The sequence below is a fragment of the Hermetia illucens genome, chromosome 3 (assembly GCF_905115235.1).
Source record: "Hermetia illucens chromosome 3, iHerIll2.2.curated.20191125, whole genome shotgun sequence".
Lineage (NCBI taxonomy): Eukaryota > Metazoa > Arthropoda > Insecta > Diptera > Stratiomyidae > Hermetia > Hermetia illucens.
The window spans coordinates 133,888,280-133,910,016 of record NC_051851.1 but is presented as its reverse complement, the minus strand read 5'-3'; the positions used below and the strand labels follow the sequence as shown (position 1 = coordinate 133,910,016).

At 39.6% G+C, this 21,737-nt stretch overlaps 1 protein-coding gene and 1 long non-coding RNA gene across 3 annotated transcripts in view; one reads left to right on the top strand and one right to left on the bottom strand.

Moving 5' to 3' along the window:
• Nucleotides 1-3,613, bottom strand: part of LOC119653049 (choline/ethanolamine kinase) — a 54,105-nt gene extending 50,492 nt beyond the window's left edge. The window contains exon 1 of the mRNA XM_038057517.1: nt 3,126-3,613. Within this exon, the coding sequence (XP_037913445.1) occupies nt 3,126-3,149 (24 nt within the window). The 5' untranslated portion in view covers nt 3,150-3,613. The remainder of the gene's footprint in view (nt 1-3,125) is intronic.
• Nucleotides 3,614-3,886: 273 nt separating this feature from the next.
• LOC119653050 lies at nt 3,887-21,418 on the top strand. 2 transcript variants are annotated; one of them, XR_005249634.1, is made up of 7 exons: nt 3,887-4,247; nt 4,320-4,561; nt 13,963-14,151; nt 14,208-14,317; nt 20,860-21,088; nt 21,163-21,261; nt 21,312-21,418. It is a non-coding gene; the product is annotated as an uncharacterized LOC119653050 (long non-coding RNA). The 2 variants fall into 2 exon arrangements; XR_005249633.1 differs by having other exon boundaries at nt 3,889-4,247; nt 21,148-21,261.
• Nucleotides 21,419-21,737: the final 319 nt, after the last annotated feature.

Sequence of the window (21,737 nt, the reverse complement as noted above, 5' to 3'; positions counted from 1 at the left end):
CGCGCTTCCAAACGGTCGGAAAGGGCCGAAGGAAAAAAAACAGAATCTTTTTGGGCACTATTGAAAAAATTAGTCCTTTTTCGGGTTTTCCAATTATAAAAAAGCCGGAGAAAACCACTTACATATCAATAAAGCTAACTGCATAACTACATTTCTCACTACTGATGCACTGCGATCTTTGGATATCCACTGTCGAGCTGGTTTCCGAAACTCTCTACCCTATTCGTCTCTCTCTTGTGGATATTGATTTCTAACTTCTGCTTCTACGTAGTTAGTTTAAACTGCGACTTCCAGATTTTGTCATTAAGGTGATGTTCTTTTCGAACCACATTTTTTTTTAGAATGGAGGAGTCCTGAGTCCGTGATCCAATTGGAGAGAAACTTTCTCCCAATTTTCTGGTCCATGGGCTAGTCATTTTGGGCTAACACCCAAAGTTCAAAAAATATACAGACGACTGCGTCCAAGGCAGAGACAACTCATCATATGCTGCCTCGCCTCTGCCTTCGGAGCAGCGTGACCGAAGGGGTTACTTTAAATGGTTCGCTTCCTTATATTAATTCACAAAAACCTCTTTGCTGCAAATTGTATTCACAGGAAAAAATGCAACGTAAGAAGGCCTTGAATGTCTCATAGAAAATACTATTCTTATTTGTATTAGAAGTCGCCGACGATGCATAGCATTTTTATTTTGACAATATCTTTCCTTATGCCTTCAAATGGTTTTCCTCTTTTCGGACGTTATCTTGAGCAGATGTCCTCAATGTGATCAAGCTTTTTGAGGAATGATATCATAATTTTCTCAACTCCTTCATGTTCTCCATATAAAATAGTATAAACAACGTCAGCCACCACAAGGGGAAATAGGGTGAATTCTGATTATAATGTACACACCACATAACGCTTTGGTTTCTCTGAAATATTCCACCTGTACAGAGCAATTTTTTGCTTTTTAAATTAGGACCTGGTGACCTCTAATTTAAAAAGCGATCTCCTTTTTACTTAAAGCAACTCGAAAGTTCAACACCAAAATTACGAATTAATATTTGCAATAACGCATGGATGGTGACTTTCACTTGTTTTCGAAGGCTCTAAACTTTCGTTAACAATTGTCTACGTCGTCTCATTAAAGTACTTCGGTCTGATACAATTTTTAAGAAAAAATTCGAACGCGCGGATAGTTACTCGTGGACGTATAGATCAAAAGGCGACAACTCCATTGTGGGTTATGCCAATCAATGGAACCTACTATCTCCGGGTGGCTGACGAGTGAGTCGCTCTAGATATATATAGCGTAAAACAGTGGAAGCGGAATATAAGCTTCTCGGAAAATCGCGGGGGCAGCTGAAGCACATTGCCAAAAACCGATAGCACTTGTGTCTAGGTTTTGTTGACGTGCTATACCCCACGAAGGGATTTGTGGCAACCACCATTCGCAGTCGTCATTGGAGCTTTACGCCTGTTGCGGCCATCGATCTGCCGTCATGTTCAGCATCCAAGTAGATTTAAAAAGGTCTGTTTTTCAGGTAGCCGATAGCTTGACTTAATCCAAAAAACACTCTTCTGTCGACCCTGAAACTAGATAATTTACCTACTGCTGAGCGACAGTCATATCGGGTTCAATTAAGGACATCATGCAAATAGACACTGACGCACTGCGTAAGAGATGTTGCACTACTGTAAGTGATAAGCAGCTCCAAGGTAGATGTAAGCGCCTATGATGAAGACGCGGTGAAATTTGCTAAAATCTAGGCAAGTCATCGTTATTATTGTTGCAATTCATAAGGACTTATTACACCGTCATATGCTCAACTAAAATGTGATCATAGTTCATTTTTGAATTCAGACCAGGATCGGAATTTGACAGTAAATATTTATTCTGATATCGGTTCCTAGATCGCAAAGGCGCACCTTATAAGTACCAGTGTTTACTCCTGACAGGGTACATTAACATAGTTAAAAAAATGGGAACGAAAAACTCTCAAGAGTGGCACCATCTGCAGTGTTGTTTTCATTTGCATAAATTTTGCGTTCAGATCGCTGACGATTCTGCCAATCGGTAGAAAAGGTCGATGCGCTTGTGAGAAGCCCATTGTCACTTAGCACCACCACTTGAAATACCACTACTTGGCAACGAGGTTACCCGATATGCGAACGTCATAAGTTATACTTATCTCGTCAATTTAATTATACGTAGGCGGAAAAATACCATAAGGCATTCTCAATATCAGTAAGAGTTATCTCAACGAGGTTTGGAAAAATTTTGTCAGAAAATTTCCAGATGCTTATCCAACAATAATAGTTTGTTATTGAATGCGAATTACCTTCATTATTTAAGTGCTTATTGTTTACTTCCAACTTCTTATCTGATCACTACTGTTTGCGTTAATCTGGTAGGAACCAGTTCCGAGGAAACCTTGCACCTATCACTGGAAATTCAATTGTAAATTTCCTTTTTAAGAGTTTTTGATTGGACTGTTCAAAAAGGAGATCTTCCTTATGATAATCTTGTGATCGGGAAAACATATACGAATGGAAGCTGAGCAAATCTAGATTACGTTTAGAGTCATGCATATGGGAATGATTTTATTGCTTTACAATTTTTAATTGACAACAGATTCTGCTAAGCCGGCAAACCAACAATTTGCGGTCAATATTTGTTATCAAGCCATGTATCAAATATCAAGTTGCGATTTATCTCTCCCAAAACATGTTATTAAAAACAACACTACACGGAGGAACGACATAGAAGTGGGACACGTCTCACACGGACATTTGTAGTACAGCATCACAATATCTTGCATGACATGGAATTATAAAAACTTAACCACTGACCTATTAAGATAATGCGCTTTTGGGACAATTTAGCTATCTGGAATAAAGCCAGCAATTTTTTGGAACTAGAACACGATGTCAAATGTGTTAAGGGATAAATTGGCACAACCAGTATAGCAGTATAGACACACTATGCGCCAAACTGTTCTTTTTAAACCTCAATTTTCTCTACTGTTGTTCACCTAAAAATAAATAAAAAATAAGAGAACAATTTTAAAGAAAGGCCTTTCGGCCAATCACCAATTTAATGTACATTTAATAGCTATGAATAATGATTTTAATAGCTACTTACTGGGGCTGGAAAAATGCAATCCATTTTTGACTCTGGGAGAAAATACACGTGTTTTAACTCTAGCACTTTGCTTTCACTAAGCCACTGTACAGATGTTTAAACAGTTTTATTTATATTTCTAGATTTGCACAAGACACTAGTCTGAAATTCAGATGAAATCACTTGTTCACTTCACTTCGTAGATAAACTCAGTTGCAATAAAACGGACTAAATTTTCTGTTTACTCGAAAACAGCCTCTGTTGTCAATTGTTGTGTCTCCCAAAATACTCAGCGAAAGTACGCAAGAATATTTCACTGAATGAATGTTGCCCTTCGTGAACAAAACAAAATGTTATTTTTAGCAAAAATTTGGCTGCCTCAACTGAGAAATTTTTCACGATTGGAAAGATTTCCTTCAAAAAAGCAAATAAATGGTTTTCACTCGTTCACTCCCCGCTGCCAGTTTACGCAGATTAGGCTCGCTACTATTAGCAAAATAACCTATTCTTTGCAAATAATAAATGTTCATCAATTATATGATTGATTCCGCAGTTTTTATTGTTTTTTAGTTGCGAACTTATATAACGCCTCCGAGTTTTCGATATCAAGTCTATGTTCTTTGTGGGATTCAGATAAACTAAGCCTCATCTGTGCGATTCCCCTGAACTAAACAGTGTAATGTTTGCACACAGGTTTTTCCACGTTTCGTGCTGCTCCTGCTTTAGTAATTGAGAAGCAAACATTGCAGAGACTGAAACTATTTTCTATTTGCAAAAGATGGTCGTGACACAACTCAAAGTTGTTTGCGTTGGTCTGGTTTCCTCCCCCGAAAGTAAAAAGTTTATAAGCAGTTGAATCATTCATCGCATGCCTGAACGGAATGAATAATTTATAAATGAGGAAGAGAGCATGTTATTAAAAGTTGCTTTTTTCCAAAGTTAACGGCCTATACACAGGTCTTGCCCCCCAGAGGAATGTTTTCGCGAAAAGAGTTAAATTTTTGACGATAGTGAGTGGGTTAATTCTTTTATTTTCCTCTCTAATAGAGCAAAAACGAGTATAATATATGTAGAATTGTGGGCACCTGCGGAATAATTCAAGTTTTGCTCGAAAAACATTCGAAATGTGTTGCTATACAAAAAGTTGGTAAAAATGTTTTTGTCCTTTAACATTATTGCAATATTAAGAACGAAATTCTTTGTTTTTGATTTCAGGTAAATGTTCGTGTTAAGTAAAGAAGAACGTCATTACCAGGGTCTTATGTGCTGCAACTTTACTTGGGATTGATTTCTTCCGCTTTGACGTACACAATAGATGATGCGAAATAGTATGTAGGAATCTGAAGGGACTCGACAAATTTTAAAGTGTGACAAAACCGTTGAGACCGTCCAGAGTTAATTGTTATCAAGCATAAAGTCAACGCTATAACCCGAAAATGGTAAAATTTGGCGCATAGGTATGCATAATAAGATTTAATTTGTATTATCTAGAGAAGTTCCAATTATTCTGTATCATTTATGTAGGGTTCTAGCTTTATTTTGCACTTCTTCATGTCCAAAGGAACAGCTACCTCCTGGCGTAAAGCCACCAGTATCGCCGTGTCGGCCTAACGCCACGTTCCGCTCCGGACATGGATTGATTTGGAGACCACAATAAGAATCCCGCTGTGACTGGCACAACAATACAGTTTATACTGATGGCAGGCTCAACATTCATACTGGTGGATACAACTCCACATTTAAGCCCATAAGGAGCGCAATGCTGACCACATTGCCTCCTAGTGTACCGTTACGGTCTTACCTCTGGTAAAACTTCGTGGCTGGACTCACTTTAGATGAGTCCTGTGCAGACTGATTATAGCGTTTCCCGGTGGTTCCACTTGGAGGTTCTCCTTGACGACTTGGTGTTGACTCAGCCGACAGGGTTGCTGCTTCTCCACAATCAGAGCCCCGCTCTGCTCAGATATGTGAATTCACTTTCGCATACTGCATCATGGTCAGCAAACCAAAGTGAATACAGCGTTTCACGCTGCCACCACGTGAAGATTCTTCTCGGCCACTTGCTTTTGGTCTGCCCGGTCTACCTCTTCGTCACTTCTAAGTACCGGTCCAAAGGAACAGGAGGATTTAGGAAGCTGATTTCCACCGCATGAAAGATTCCACGTTTAAGAACCCATTTAAAACAAGTATTCGTATAATATAGCCTTACAGTCTGATGCCGACCGTTCACCATCATCATCAACAGCGCAACAACCGGTATCCGGTCTAGGCCTGCCTTAGTAAGGAAATTCAGACAACCCGGTTTTACGCCGAGGTCCACAAATTCGACATCCCTAACAGCTGTCTGGCATTCTGACCTTCGCCATCGCTCCATCTCAGCCCGGGTCTGCTTCGTCTTCTCTTCCTCCTTAGGCAGGGTCTGCCTCGTCTTCTTTTTCTACCATAGATATTGCCCTTATAGACTTTCCGGGCTGGATCATCTTCATCCATACGGATTAGGTGACCCGCACACCGCAACCTATTGAGCCGCATTTTATCCACAACCAGACGGTCGTGGTATCGCTCATAAATTTCGTCGTATGTAGGCTACGGAATTGTCCATCCTCATGTAAGGGGGGACAAAAATTCTTCGGAGGATTCTTCTCTCGAATGCGGCCAAGAGTTCGCAATTTTTCTTGCTAAGAACGCAGGTCTCCGAGAAATGCATAAGGACTGACAAGATCATAGCTTTGTACAGTAAGAGCTTTGACCGTATGGTAGGACGTTTCGAGCGAAACAGTTTTTGTAAGCTGAAATAGGCTCTGTTGGCAGCCAACAACCGTGCGCGTGTTTCAGCGTCATAGCTGAAGAGAAAGAAGAAGCTGTTATCGTTTCTGATTTTGAACCCTAGATAGAAGAAAACGTCAATGGTCTCAAAGTATAGTAGTACCTGACGCTGCCACCATGTACTTCGTCTTGCCTTCATTAATGTGTAGCCCGAGATCTCGCTCCGCTTCTTAGATCTGGATGAAGGTAGACTATATATCTCGGGTTGTTCTTCCGATAATGTCAATATTGTCAGCATAGTAGTTGGGTGGATTTGAAGAGGATGGTATCTCTTGCATTGACATCTGCGTCGCAAATCACTTTCTCCAGGGTCAGGTTAAATATGACGCATGATAAGGCATCCTATCTTAGACCGTTGTTAATGTTGAATGGTCTCGAGAGTGGTTCTGCTGGTCAGAATCATCGTAGTCAGTCTTATCAATTTGGTCGGGATATAGAATTCCCTTATGGCCGTGTACCCTGGCTATGCTATCATAGGCGGCTTTAAAATCGATGAAAAGATGGTGCAACTGATAGCCACATGCCAACAGTTTTTCCATCGCTTGCCGCAGAGATAAAATCTGATCTGCTGCTGATTTTCCTGGAGTGAAGCCTCTTTGGTATGGGCCTATGGCACTATCCGGCCTAGCAAGATAGCGGAGCATATTTTATAGATGGTACTCAGCAACGTGATACCTCTATAATTGCTGCACTATGTGATATCTCCAGGCAGATGATGCGTCGTTGCCAGTCGTCAAGCAATGATTCGCGGTCCCACACCTTGAGCATCAGTTAATGAACCGCTTGGTGTAGTTGGTCGCCTCCATATTTAACTAATTCGGCTGTAATTCCTTCGACTCCTAGCGTCTTATGACTACGATGCCGACCGTCGGCGGCCTAAAGTCGTTGCCTCCTTTTTTCTCGATTAATCGACAGCGCGCTCATACGTTCCGGAGTTTTCCAATTCTTCGGTTTGCTTTTGAATAAACCTTGGAAAATTTTCTATCAGGCATGGCCTTGTAGCAAATAATTGATTGTCTGTCCTCGAGTCTGATCGCTACCGGAACATAGGAACAAAGTTGTTGTTAGCTAGTTTTACTATATACTCAAAAATGTTATTAAAATTCGTTTATTATCTGTCCTTTGACTCTTACCAAACACTTATGTATATGGAACTCTTATTTACGAAAACCCTTCCCTCTTCATTTTCCCCGCGGAACTGCATGTAATACTACGTCGCGGAGCTGGATCAAAATATCTGGTGCTCGTGGTAATCTTTGTATTCACTTCTACTTCCTTTTGAATTACCATCATCGTCTTTTCGAATTTACAAAAATGTTTTTGGGTTTTAAATTTTTCCCCGTTACAGCTGCAATGCTGCAATCTCCATATCCGCATTATTTGATCCCTCTTAGAATATGAACATATGATTTTGTATGTTCAGTGGTATCTTTCTGATTTCACTTCCCTTGCCACTCAACGGCTTTACCTGTGCAAACTGCCACCAGCGTGTAGAAGATTCTCCGAGGGAAAACGCGCGATCATAAAGACGTTATCAAGTTTGCTGCAACTTTTGTAGATCTCGTCTTTCACAATACACACTTTGGAATATTTGCTAATATTAAGATGGTTCACCCAAGACTTGGTTGGTCTGGTAATGGGTACTACCTTGTGTTTCTTTAAAATATCTGGTAAATTCTGGGTAGAGTATTTTCAATGCTACCATGACTGATGCTTTAAGAACTTTGTTCGGGATACTATCCAGGCCAGATGCGTTATTTTCGGTTATTATTTTCGCTACTTCTAGGATCTCCTCAGTTACCATTGGGACTACCTGGACAGTGAGGAAATAAGCAGTGCTCAAAATCGCGGATATTGAGTGGTCCGAGTTGGCTTCCTTACACAGTAACTTTCACTTTGGTATCATATAAGTTGTTCATGCTTCCTAGTGTCGCTTATACTTACTTACATCCAAATCGGCTTCTGTTTTGCTAACTGTGTCTTCTACCCTTATGGCAGACCTTGCGGCATCCCTCTATCTCGAAGTTTCACCAAACATTTTACCATTTTTTCGTCATACCGGTTGACTGCACAACTTATAACCGTCTTCTTGAACCGATGATGGCCACTATATATGTGATATTTATTGATGTACTGCTGGAGGTCCCTCCCTAATGTATTGCTAATTATTATGACAACTGCCACCCCATTCCCTCGTTCGAAAAGTATTGACACTTCCAGTATTTGCGAATAAAGTATTCAGACAAGAACTTAAACCAAATAATATACGGGCTATTTTGTTCTTTTCCTCAATGCCCGATTCTTCAGTCTATGCGTTAAAATCGTCCGCCATTATTCTAGTATTGTGGCCCCTTCTTTCCACCGCTCACCTCTCATTCATAACTTTGAATTCCTCTCTCGGAAACTTGATGCCGCACAGCAACTGTGGGCTAGACATAATTATGCTGGTCATAGGCCCCTGCCTATCACATGGATTTTATTCGCAAACATTCGTCGTCCATTTTGGTGGACATATGGCAGCTATGAAATCTTCCTCGTGGAATTAATTGCATGATTTTATTTTGAATTCAAGGGGGATTACCATACATATAAGTCGCATGCAGTCATGTGGGTATCAAATAAAAGAACTTGTTAAGTACTCTCTGAAAGAGGTCTTAATTGTCGATGAAGACCCTATAGACGTTGTGACTGCAATTCTCGATCGCGGTTTTGGTCGTTTGTATCAAACGTTCGGGAAACCCATTGGGCTGAGTCATTTGCAATGGCAAACCGAATTACGATGCCGAGATCGAAGTAACATTGCGAAAATTCCAAGAACATTACAAAAATAAACGACTTGCGGTTTCGTCCAAGGCAGAGGCATCTCACCAGGCGCCACCCCTGCCCTGGGAGAAGTAGTTATTAAGTGTTGTTTGCTCCCTTATATACAATTCATAATATGCCATGGGTATGAATTATATTAAGGAAGGATTTTAGGGAGGCCCGAGTGCGGACCGGACCAATTGGAAAGGAACTTTCCTCCTTTTTTTCTGGTCCACGGATCCCTCTGTTCGGGGTTAGGACCCAAGTTTACAATAATAGACGATTTACGATGAGGCAACGTCTGATGCGTTGCATCTGCCCTGGATGAAACCGCAAGTTGCATATCTTTGAACATTTGGGTTCTAGCCCAGAACAGTGGTGTCCGTGGACATGAAATAGAGGAGGAAAGTTTCTCTTCAGTTGGTTCGGTCTGCCATGAGTTGATGGTGGACTCAACACGTCCAATATAATGGTTTACGTCACGTCATATTTTAGACTTCGAACGATATAATATTAAAGCCAGGTTTTTCATGAGATGAATACCTGAATGATCACGATATAGTTACTCAGGGAAGATCAGGTGGAGCTTTCTCAAGTTAATGACACGATCACTGGTCATTCTTATTATAGGTAATAATGTCGGATATTCTGACCTGTCATCGTGTCATCCACGTTCTTCATTTGGAGCAAATTAGACTGCGAACGCTTAGAAAACCTCTCCTGAACTGCCCGTAATTGTCCATAGAAAGACTCCGGTGATGGTTTCCACTGCACAATTATGATGCTCCTTAACCTGGACCGGAATGTTGCATTGAATTTCCTGTTGGAAACCGGTTCCCAGGTCCAGAGAGCACGCCTTGCGGTAGTTGTCAGTAACAATCCCATACGAATTCACGCCTGTTACTATTTGACTTTCCAGAATACAAAAGCATATTGCCGCGAAAAGGAGAGGAGAAGTCCTCCGAGTTCCATTATCTGACTTTGTTCACGCTGAGAATGTCTAGTTTATATCGCTGGAATACTTGCTCGAGTTGGAGAAAGCAAGCATTCTGAGGACCTTCGATACATTTATCGAGAAGCGAACGCACAATAAAGATACCAATCATAGTTTTATCTCGGTAACCAAAGGTCTTTGGCGAAAGGTCAGCCCCTATCCCTGTTGATATTTCGGTATCAGTAAGGCTTCAAAGCTTGCAAGTTGCTAGCCCACAAATTTCCATCTCTTTTATTCGCCCTTTATTACAAGCAAGAAGTACTTTGAGTGTATTCTTAAGCCTCAACTACGAACGCCGAAAAACTAGCAAATAGAAAAATTCGACTTATTATTCTATTTGATTTAATCGCTAGAAACACCACGGACATACATTCAGGTGGTTTCAATTAAAGCTCAGCTCGGGCGGCAAATATCTCCGCCTTTCTAAATATTAGTTCCTAACAAGTCTCGTTCAAATTAACTGCATTTCAAAGAAAATAAATTTGCAATTCAAATTTTTTTGCAGTCTGTTGTCTTTTAATGTTAACAATGCAAGGCAAAGGTATAAAGCTTTTTTCGCAAGCATCATCCATGATTTTTAATTTCGTTCATTGCGTCCTCTGTGGTGTGTCTCTGTGGTGGTCTTTCAAGAATCTAAGAAGAACTTCTAAAGGCAGGCAACGTGCACATCTTTCGTTGAAGAGAAACCTACCAGGATATCTTCGTCTTACTGTCTGAAGATTGGACTGGACAACGGTTTTTAAATCCTTCTACTATAAAGAGAGCATGAATATCGGTATAAGGCCCGCCACAAAAATATTTGCCTCCCCGCAAAAGTTCAATTCATCCCATTGAGCACCATGTATCCTTCTTGCGACGTTACCTTTCAGAAGCTTCTTCACAGCATATATATAAGAATAAAAGTATAACAATAAAATCCAGCGCCTATCACACCATTATGGAACAAGACTCCGAGCTCTATCGACTAAGTTTAAGGCTAAGTTTTTCTCTTGCGAGAGGTGGGATGGTCTTCGCCAGCAGCTTTATGCAGACACAGGGGAGCTCTCTCCAGACAACATTGTCAGAGAGATGCTGAGGAGCGCTGGCAGTTGGAATCGTAATGCGTATTATGTTCGGGCTCTTCTTATTGCGAAGAAGATTGAACTCGACCGGCGGAGGGATCAGACGGTAAGGGGTTCTCTGAAAATCAACTCCCGTTGATGAAAGGAATTCCCTGACTTGAAGGCTCCCAAAGCCGGGAGAGCGAGAGGGCTAGCCCGAAGTAATGTGTCAAACGGTTCCAGGCTAGTTCTCTGATAACAGGGAGGTGTTTAGTTGATAGTCCGCCAGCATGCTGTTGCGGGAGTCCAACACTCTGTGCGTAAACACATTCACCCACCCTACTCCCAAAAAAAGGCTAAATTTTAGTTGATATGATCCTTCCACTTGTGCTATTTGCACTACTTGACTATCAGACTACCAGACATTCTTCTGCTTTCAAAAGAATGACATATATATATATTATTTCCACATGGAATATGGTAGTTATTTGTCCAAGCGTGTGTGCCACTTCCATTTTCGGTATTTCCGAAAATATTCCTGACCCTGAACCACTTTTCAATAGTGTCCCGTCAGTTAAAATTAAGTTCTGCGTCTATAATACTAATGGACCTGCGGTAATTTGTTGATCACACATCTTTCAGCGATTACGATGGAGTACCTCTTCTCAAAAACGTTTTAAGTTGGCAGATATAAGAGCCATTTGATGTTTCCAAGGGGTTCATAAATAGACATGTGCCCGCACGTATTTTCGTCGTTCGAAATTTCAATGGTACCCAGTCTAGTTGTACTGTGAAACCAGGATTTCTAAAATTGTTTGTTGAGGTGATTTTTCCACGATAATTTTAAGTGCAGATATACTCTCATTTGTTTGTTGGGACCAGCTGGATTTCCGGAACCGCTAGAGTGCATAAAATGTAGATGAGGCCTGCTTGAGATGGAGCCATGGTTTAGGTCAGGACGCCAGACAGCTTTTAGGGATATCGAATTGGCGGTGCAAAACCGAGGTGTCTGGAGTTACTTACTAAGGCAGGCCTAGACCGAATACCGGTTGTTGCGCCGTTGATGCCGATGATAAATACAGTCTGCACAGCGCTCACAGTTAGTCTGTTTTCTAAACACCAACTCTGAATTGTCTATAAAATTGCAATTCAATGTGTCTGTCTTTTTTTTTTTTTTACTGAGGGAAATTCATCATGAATACGCATCTGGAATCTAGGGCACACATGCCAGACTCTTACCGACTAAAACCTCCCATATTTTCTCCACACTCTCCCCACGGGACCATCGTTTCGGTATTGCTTCGCGAGTTTGTTCAGTTCTTAGCTGTTCACTCTAAACGAGCTGCTACCGCTTTGCGTGGCCCTGGGATAAGCCTGTGTATCCACCGGCCATTCTCCGCCTGGTCCCATGCTGTTTGCTATGCAGCCAGTGACCGCAAACGCTCCCTTTGCTTGTTTAGGCTTCCTTCCTGATTTTCGTACAGACGACTTGCCTCATTAGTTAGAATATCTACCGGGATCATCCCCGCAATCACGCATGCTGCCTCATAAGATGTTGTTCGGTAGGCGTAACATGTTCGGAGAGCGCTTAATGGATATGCAGCTTGTAGCTGTATATGATTTTCTCCGATTTTCATCGAAGACGCCCACACTGACGCCGCGTATAAAAGTATAGAGCTGACTACTCGCGATAAGAGTAATCGTCGATTGTGCTTCGATTACTCTTATCTCAAAAACGGCTATACCGATTGCCACGAAATTTGGTGAGAAGGTGGAAACTATGAACGCCCAGAGTGCAGTGAGTGACATCCTTCTACGTTGAAGGGGGGGGGGGGGGGTGACCGAATATAGTCATGTGGGTTATCAAATGAAAGTTCTTGATTAGTACTTTCCGAAGTCGGTCTTAGTTTTAAGATTTCTTAGAAAGGCGGGGAGTGGCAGGGATGGAAAGTGATGATGAAAGTGTGCCCAGGCCTCAAAATACTCTCTATTACGATGTCTGTTCAAATTAAGTTAATAATAGTATATTACCATATTTTTGGGAAAAATTAGTAAAACCCCCCTTAAGTTTATCCCAGAGTTATAAAAGTTGGTAGTAGTATAAAATATAATATGATGCATATTATCTCCAAGTTTGATCAAAATCATACTATTAGTAACAAAGTTACAGTAGCTCAAAGTTGTCTTTACCGTGTAAATTTACAACACGAAGTACTAAACTGGCATGCTAAATGAATATACATAACGGGTTACGTACAATTGGGATAGTTCTACACTCAAATATACTCACAGAAGAAGCAAACAAAACCTTTCGTACCTTAGGCGCCCAGCTTCCGGTTTCCCGACTTGTTTAAGACTTTATTCGGCGATCTGTTCCACCTATCTATGTCGGAGCGAAGAATGAAGATGAAGAATATTCTCCTAGAACTTTGGAACCTCAAATGGATGGCTTGAAAGCTTCACCTTTCACTATATACATAAACAACTTCTACAAAAGCGTAGATTTGACCCTCGAACTGTTATCACTGAAAACCTTAGTACAAAAAGATAACCCTCAATCGTCTGTAACTAAGGGTACAGTCAGCTTTCCTTGTACATTACTGACGCTTATGGGAATATCAGCCATTGTGTTGAGATGTCTTTATTTTACATTGAATTACAAAAAATCATTAAACGATAAAAAAAAATCGTTCGTGAAGCCCTAATCGACGCAAAAGGACGAAACGTCGACCATTCTTTATTCGTTTAAAAGATAAGATTAGACCGGGAAATTTTACTTGGGTTTAGTTAAGGACGGATTGTATAACTATTAGCATAAAGCGTTAATCTCTAAGTGGGCTTTAAGTGAAGATAATAAGAAAACACTTGCTCAATTGACTATCCTTGACGTCTGTCTGCAATGAGTACTACTAAAAATGTCTAAGGTTAGTGCACTTGCCATGAACGTTGCTACCAGAGATATCAATGTTCATGATGATTTCATGGCGTTTTGATCAAATTACGAGACTATAACGAGCAACGCAAAAGAATAGCAACTCGTTATCAATAGCGCAGCAGACTAAAACAAGTCTGTATTTGGGTGCAGAATAATCAACACATTTTATTGTATCTTATTTCCTTTTTTAACGTACTCGCATATCTGCTCGTATAATGTAATTAAACAACGGCATTGTACTCGTATATGATATCATTCCAGGTTAACCAACTCGAGATTAGTTTCGAAATATTCCGTTACTACGGTTATCAAATAGGAGAAGAACCTTAACTACTTCAGTAACTTTTAACCTAAAATTGAGTCAACTCTAAGCCGCGTGCTATTTTCGAATGAAGATGAAAGATTGGAAGATTGGTAGTTTTCAAAACAATTGGAACTATCCTGGCAATTGTAAGTAGAGAAATGAATTTTGGGAAGCAGATTTAATCTTGTCCTTATGTATTTAGAATTTTCAGGCAGGCAGATAGAGAGAGAATATTATAGCGACAATGATCATCTTCGCTTTCCTTTTGCCTGTATTTGTTGCCAATTCTGGAAAAGAATGCTCCAAAAAACAGTAAGATATCAAATTTACCATTTCTAGGGTGAGCTTAGTAGCCAATCTTTTACCTGAAAATAATAAGGAGGGGTTTTATTCGTTGACTATAATTTGCCTTATTCAAACAAATATACATAATTCTCCTTTTACACGATAGTTACGTTCTAAATAAAATCGTGTAGAAATTGGTTCCAGACTTAAAAAAGCAACTTCAAAGTACAATAAACAGTATTAAACAAGGCGGAATACCGGAAGCTAGTGCTTCGTGTATACAGATCCGCGTTCATCGTATGTGAAAAACACCCAGCATATTCTTTCATATTTTTTCAAACTGCATGATATACGTACAAACATTGCCTATTACCGAATACTAAACTTATACATGCACGTATATAAATTGGTCGTACACATATTTCCAATATACTTCGTGCACAAAAGCATACATATCTACATACACAGCACATATATTGAATACCGCGGGTTTAATGTACAAATATATCTATCTGAACTACTCCAAAGCTTCATTAGCATATACATACATATGTCTGTCTCGAATAATTGATATTGATATATAAATGATTAATAAACTAAAACGAAATCCACAGTTTCCTTTCTCTGAATTGTTCTTATAGTACCTTCACGAATACCAAAATGCTTTCCTATAACAATTGCATCTTGTCCTGTTGCAAGTCGATGTAAAATTTAAAATTTAGTATCTAAACTGATCGCTTTCCTCTTGTTAATTACTACAGATGATTTATGTGTTAGGCCCTGCAAAGTACAGGCATACCTCGACTTATCACGTTATTTAGTTCCATGAAAGTGCGTTATAAGTCGAAGCGTAAGAAATACATGCTCGTATGCGTAGGGTAAAGAAGAGTAGAATACTTCGTTAATTGCCGCTTGTTGCTTATGAAGTACCAAAACTAACATTTCGCATGTAGCACCTATTAAGAATCAATTCAAACTACATACAAAAATGTAAACGGTTTTAGTTTATACTATCAAAATAAAGAGGATTTATTAGAAAATATTATCCAATACTATTGTATCGTCTAAACGTTCCACCAACTGCCTGAAAATTCGACGCAGATAGTAGGCTTTAAAGGTAACGATTACACTTTGGTCCATGGGTTGCAGCAGGGAAGTGATATTTTGCAGTAGGAAGACCGCTTTCACATTTTCATCGCTTTGGTTGAGAGTTGCAGGATATCCATAAACCTTGTACGATAAGTTGTTCTTCCTACAGTATTCTTTGACTCCTGGATAGAATTAATTTCTAAATCATTCAGCGAATAACGCCAAAGTTACCCAAACCTTTTTATTATGTCTCCAAATAACTGGCAGCGTGGTTTTCGAAATATTTTTAAGGTCCTTGGATTTTTCGAATGGTACACCAGTAGAGGCTTCAGTTTGGAATCGCCAGCGGCATTTCCGTCTAAAACAAGTTTAAGCCTGCCTTTGGACACTTTGAAGCCTGGTATTGTAGCTTCTTCCTTGGAAATAAATGTACGGGATGGTAAACGTTTCCAGTAAAGTCCTGTCTCACCGACATTAAAAATTTGTCTCGGGCTGTAACCGCCTTCATCAATAATACTTTTAAGCATGTCGGGAAACTTTTTCGCTTTTTCATAATCAGCACTAGCCGCTTCTCCAGTCAATTTTAAATTATGCAGACCAAATCTTGATTTGAACTTGCCGAACTGTCCTCGACTTGCATTAAATTCGAAGTCTTCGTTTTCACTTCTGACGTTATTGAAAAAACTCTTCGCCTTTTCTTGGATAACTGCAACTGAAATTGGTATGTTTCTCTGGTTCATGTCGAGAATCCAGGCATACAGTTATTTTTCCGTCTTCTCTAATACATAGGGCCGGTATTTTGTTATTGTGGTACTTACTGGTGAAGAAATACCCGCCTTAATATGCTCGATAATTTTTTCCGCATTCCTTTTTGTCTGTCTGATAGCACATGCTTTCAATCCTAAGGAAACGGCAAATTGCACGGCTTTCTCTCCTTCGTCCAAACGTTTAATTATTTCCATTTTTGTTTTTAAATTAATAACTTGCGTCTTCTGCTGTATTCTTTATCCATACTGCTATATGGGTTTTTGATCCTTTTTTTGTTAAAACAATTTTGTCGCTTAGAATAAGAAGGTCCATCCAAAAAGAAAGTGTAAGTCGTTAATTTCTTACTCGAAATCAAACCAATATTGTATTAGGCGTCTTCAGTTCTGCTACCAAGATTGAATTAAAACTAACGAGGCTGTAATCTTGCAAACCAACCATAATAAACCAAAATAATTTGTTCAGATGGTTCCTTTTGTTCACAACCATCGAAGTTTGTTCACGTGCACCAAGTTATTCCCTTTCAACAAATATGTTAATACGTAACTAAAGATCCCGAAAACAAGGAATCAATAAAATACATTCACACCTCTCAAACGCTTCTAATAATCGAAAACACCGACCACTTGTGTGACCATTCAGAGCTATATTCAATACATATGCCAAAATGGCGTCAGTAATTAGAAGAAATATTTTAACTTGAACATATGTGCATACACATTGCCTCCAATCCAATTTTATCTAAGCGGACGAACTCCAACAATGAAAGTGTATAGAATTAAAAATATGTATGCACATAGTGCTAAAAATTGTGGGAGCAAAGCAAGTTAACTCGACGCATCATCATCACCATCAACGGCGCAACAACCGGTATCCGCTCTAGGTCTGCCTTAATAAGAAACTCCGAACATCCCGGTTTTGCGCCGGATATCCCTAAAGCTGTCTGGCGTCTTGGTCTACGCCATCGCTCTATCTTAGGCAGGGTTTGCCTTGTCTTTTTTTTACCATAGAAATTTCCCCTAATAGACTTTCCGGGCTGGATCGTCCTCATCCATATGGATTAAATGACCCGCCCACCGTAACCTATTGAGCCGGATTTTATCCACAACTTGACGATCGTGGTATCGCTCATAGATTTAGTCGTTATGTAGGCTATGGGATCGTCCATTCTCATGTAATAATAATAATAATAATCGTTGGCGCAACAATCCATATTGGATCAGGGCCTTGAAGTGTGTTAGAGTACTTCATTCAAGACCGTAACGGTACCCTACAGTACACTGTAGGAGGCAATGTGGTCAGCATTGCGCTCGCCCGAGATTATTACCCTGATTTGACTCAAGTATTCATTCACAGCTGAGTCGACTGGTATCCGACGTCAAATCACGATACAAATCCCACTGCCACCAATGAGATTTGAACCGCGACCTTCCGTATGACAGCGTTGTGTTCTAACCACTCAGCTATCCGGACACCCTCATGTAGGGGGCCAAAAATTCTTCGGAGGAGCATGCTCCTTAATATTGCGAGTGTGTTCAGTCAAAAATGATATAAGTCGAAGTGTGATAAGTCGAGGTATACCCGTACAATAAAAAATTAAATTCAATCCAAAAATTAATCATTTAAAACTTACCTGTTATTGGATTAATAAATTTTATTAATTTTACTTCTAACTTTTTAAACCCCATGGCAACTAAAAGTCTTTTTTAAGGTTTTGTTTGTAAAACAAAACCTTATTAAAATCGGTTTACTGTCTGTCTGTCTGTCCGTCTGTCTGTCTGTCTGTCTGTCTGTCTGTCTGTCTGTCTGTCCGTCACACGCATTTTTCTCGGACACGGTTGTAGCGATTGACACCAAATTTGGTAGAAAGGTGGGAACTGTGAACGCTCATGCATATAGTGAGTTACATCCTTTTACCTCGAATTTAAGGGGGGGTCCCCATACATGCAAAAGGAGGGTATAAATTTTTTTTTCATCAAATATAGTCATGCGGGGTATCAAATTAAAGGTCTCGATTAGTACTTTTCGAAGCCAGTCTTAGTTTTGACATTTGTTGAAAAGGTGGGGAGTGCGGGGGGTTGAAAGTGGTCATTTTTTTAACGAACCCATTCTCAGAGACTACCCAACCGAAAAATCTGAAAAAAATCAGGGGGCTGTCACTATATGGTGCCTAGGCTCCGAAATACCCTTCATACCGATACCTGTTCAAATAAAGTTAATAATAGTACATTACTATAATTTTCAGCAATTGACAGGAAAACCCCCCTTAAGTTCACCCTAGAATCGTAAAATTTTGCAACCATATAGGCGATAGCATAGAGCATGATCCTACCAAATTTGGTGAAAATCGCACTATTACTAACAAAATAATACTAAGTCAAAGCTGTCGCTTCTCTGCAAATTCGAGACTATGAATGTCAATATCACTTGAAAGTGGCTATTTTCACATAATATATGCATATTTTACGTGCTACATACTAATGGGGTAAATGCACACCCAAATCTCTTTATAAAAGAAATAAACAAAACCTTTCATACCTGAAGCGTCTAGCTTCCGGTTTCCCGACTTGTTTCAATTCTCAAAACCACAACGATTGGCAAACAAAAAAAATTACGTCTTTACTGTATGTATAATTCGGGGAATCTCATTCAAAGAGAAAATATGTGCGCATATAATCGGCAGAATAGATAAGTTTGGTATCGAAACGTTTTGGTAACATTTGGTTCCAATTTCAATTTCTCCTTATATTTTTACATTAAACTGAGTTGAGGAAAATATAGTACGATATTAAATTATATAATTTGTGAGTAGTAGTAGAATCAGCGGAATTCACAAAATATAAAAAAAAAAATGTATAAAAAATTCTTAGAATATTTAGAAACGTGTTAAACCGAAACAATTCGTGTAAAAAGAGAAAAATGTTATCTTTTTAACCCGGTGTTAAATGAAATTCGTGTAACAAGATAATTAGTACCGTAGTTAGGGAATCAGTTTTTCTTTAAACAAAACACACATTTGTTTGAATAAAGAGAATCGTAGCCAACAAATGGAACCCCTTCTTTTCCTTTTCACACAATAAGTATATATATACATATGTCTGCAATTTAACGCTGGATGTTGCTTAGCGCGCCAATCACGCCTACGCGCCATCGTTCCGGTTTTCTGTAATGTGATCTAACATCATCATCACGAGCGGCGCAACAACCGCTATCCGGTCTAGGCCTGCCTTAATAAGGAACTCCAGACATCCCGGTTTTATGCCGAGGTCCACCAATTTGATATTCCTAAAAGCTGTCTGGCGTCCTGAACTACGCCATCGCTCCATCTCGGGCAGGGTATGCGTCGTCTTCTTTTTCTACCATAGATATTGCCCTTATAGACTTTCCGGAGTGGATCATCCTCATCCACACGGATTAAGTGTAACCTATTGCGCCGGATTTTATCCGACGTTTTGAGCGGAACAGTTTTTGCAAGCTGAAATAGGCTCTGTTGGCAGCCAACAACCGTGCGCGGATTTCATCATCGTAGCTGTTATTGGTTCTGATTTTCGACCCTAGATAGGAGAAATTATTAACGGTCTCAAAGTTGTATTCTCCTATCCTTATTCTTCCCGTTTGACCAGTGCGGTTTGATGTTGTTGGTTGGTTGGTTTTTAGTGCTGACATTGCCATCATATACTTTGTCTTGCCTTCATTGATGTGCAGCCCAAGGTCTCGCGTCACCTGCTCGATCTAGATGAAGGCAGTTTGTACTTCTCGGGTCGTTCATACTAAAAAGGAATTTCGTGTGTTAATAAAGCATTGCTTTTTGGCGAAAAAAAATACTGTTAAAGCTAAGGCTTGGCTTGGTAAACATTATTTAGACTTTGAATCAGGAAAATCAACCGTTGAGATTTGGTTTGCTAAGTTTAAACGAGGTGAAATGAGCACAGAGGACAATGCACGCAGTGTACGTCCCAAAGAGGCTGTTACCGATGAAAACATAAAAAAAGTCCACAAAATAATTTTGGTCGACGGCAAAGGGATGTTGATCGAGATAACTGAGGCTCTAAAAGTACTAAAGGAACGTGCTAGACATATCGTGAATCAATGTTTGTGTATGCGAAAGCTCTGTTCAAAGTGGGTGCCGCGCGAGCTCACAATCGCGAGATTACGATTCTGAGCAGTGATTGAAGCTCTTCCTCCATGAAAAACACAATCAATCCACCAGAATCGGAACGATGTGAGTGGACTGTAGGTGGTGAAACGACTCCAAAGCGCGCAACGTACGAAACAATTGCCTGGCTATGGCATCAGTATTTTGGGATGCGCATGGTATAATATTCATCGACTATCTTGAGAAGGGAAAAACATCAACAACGACTATTACATAGCGTTATTGAAGCGATTGCAGGATGAAATCCCGAAAAACGACCCCATTTGAAGAAAAAGAAAGTGCTGTTTTATCAAGACAATGCACCGTGATACAAATCGATGAAATCGATAGAAAAATTGCAGGAATTCGACCCCCGGTGAATTTTTCCTGTTCTCAGACCTCAAGAGAATGCTCTTCCTTCACTTCTCCCGCCATGTATTCCCGAGGCAATCCGCTTGTTGGTTATCCCATCACATGGCATAATCAACACTGAAAGAATTAATATGAGCATGTTACCGAGTTTCTAATAATATATCTTTGTTTAAACGAACACAATTGGTAACCATGTGAACATTTTTAGGAGAACCATGAGCTCAGCCCATCAGCATAACAGTCTAACGGAGTCATAAGCACCGATAACCGTGAATTTCCGAGCAGGCCCTTACATAAAAATTGAAGATTATTTAGCTGGTAAAACCATAGCTCGGAGAAAATGCAAATACTGAAGCAGATTATTTAACATGAAGATGCCTGGCAAAAATCATGCAACGCAAACCCAAGCTCCGGTTCAGTACATTATCATAAAAAAGGTAAAATGTTAACTATAAAACAAATTTCTGTTGACTATTATATTTCTTGTAATTTCAAGTCTCTCCTCACGAAGGTCCGCTGCTGACTGAGTAGCTTCAATTTGGAACATGACTGTTGTGTGTTGTGTTTTCGATCGCAGTACAAAATAGGATAACATTACTTTTGTTTTTAGGTAAGTTTCCAAAAGCTATTTTCTAAAAAGATTATTATCATGCTGTATAGCAATTTCTCCGCAAATCATGGTAAAGCAATTGTTATTATCCGCTCTCACCATCCACATAATTCAAACTAAGTACTTTGAAGAAAGTGGCAATCGTAATCGTCATACTCAACATCTGAAACTGAAAAAAAAATCGACTGACTGTTAAAGTATTCTAAAGTAGTTATAAATTTTAATTTCCGCATTTAGTATAGAGTTAATATAAGTTTAATATATATGTATATTTAAAATATATATGAATCATGTATCCATCATTATTATGTATTACAGTCGGAAATGCTTTCCATACTAAAATAATGGATATGTGTAACTGATATGGCTAGGAATCATTCCCAATAGTATAAATTATTAATTAAGATATTTCTGCGTAATTGTGATATCTCCTATACAATAGCAACATGACATACAATGTAATTTTCCGTTCCAAA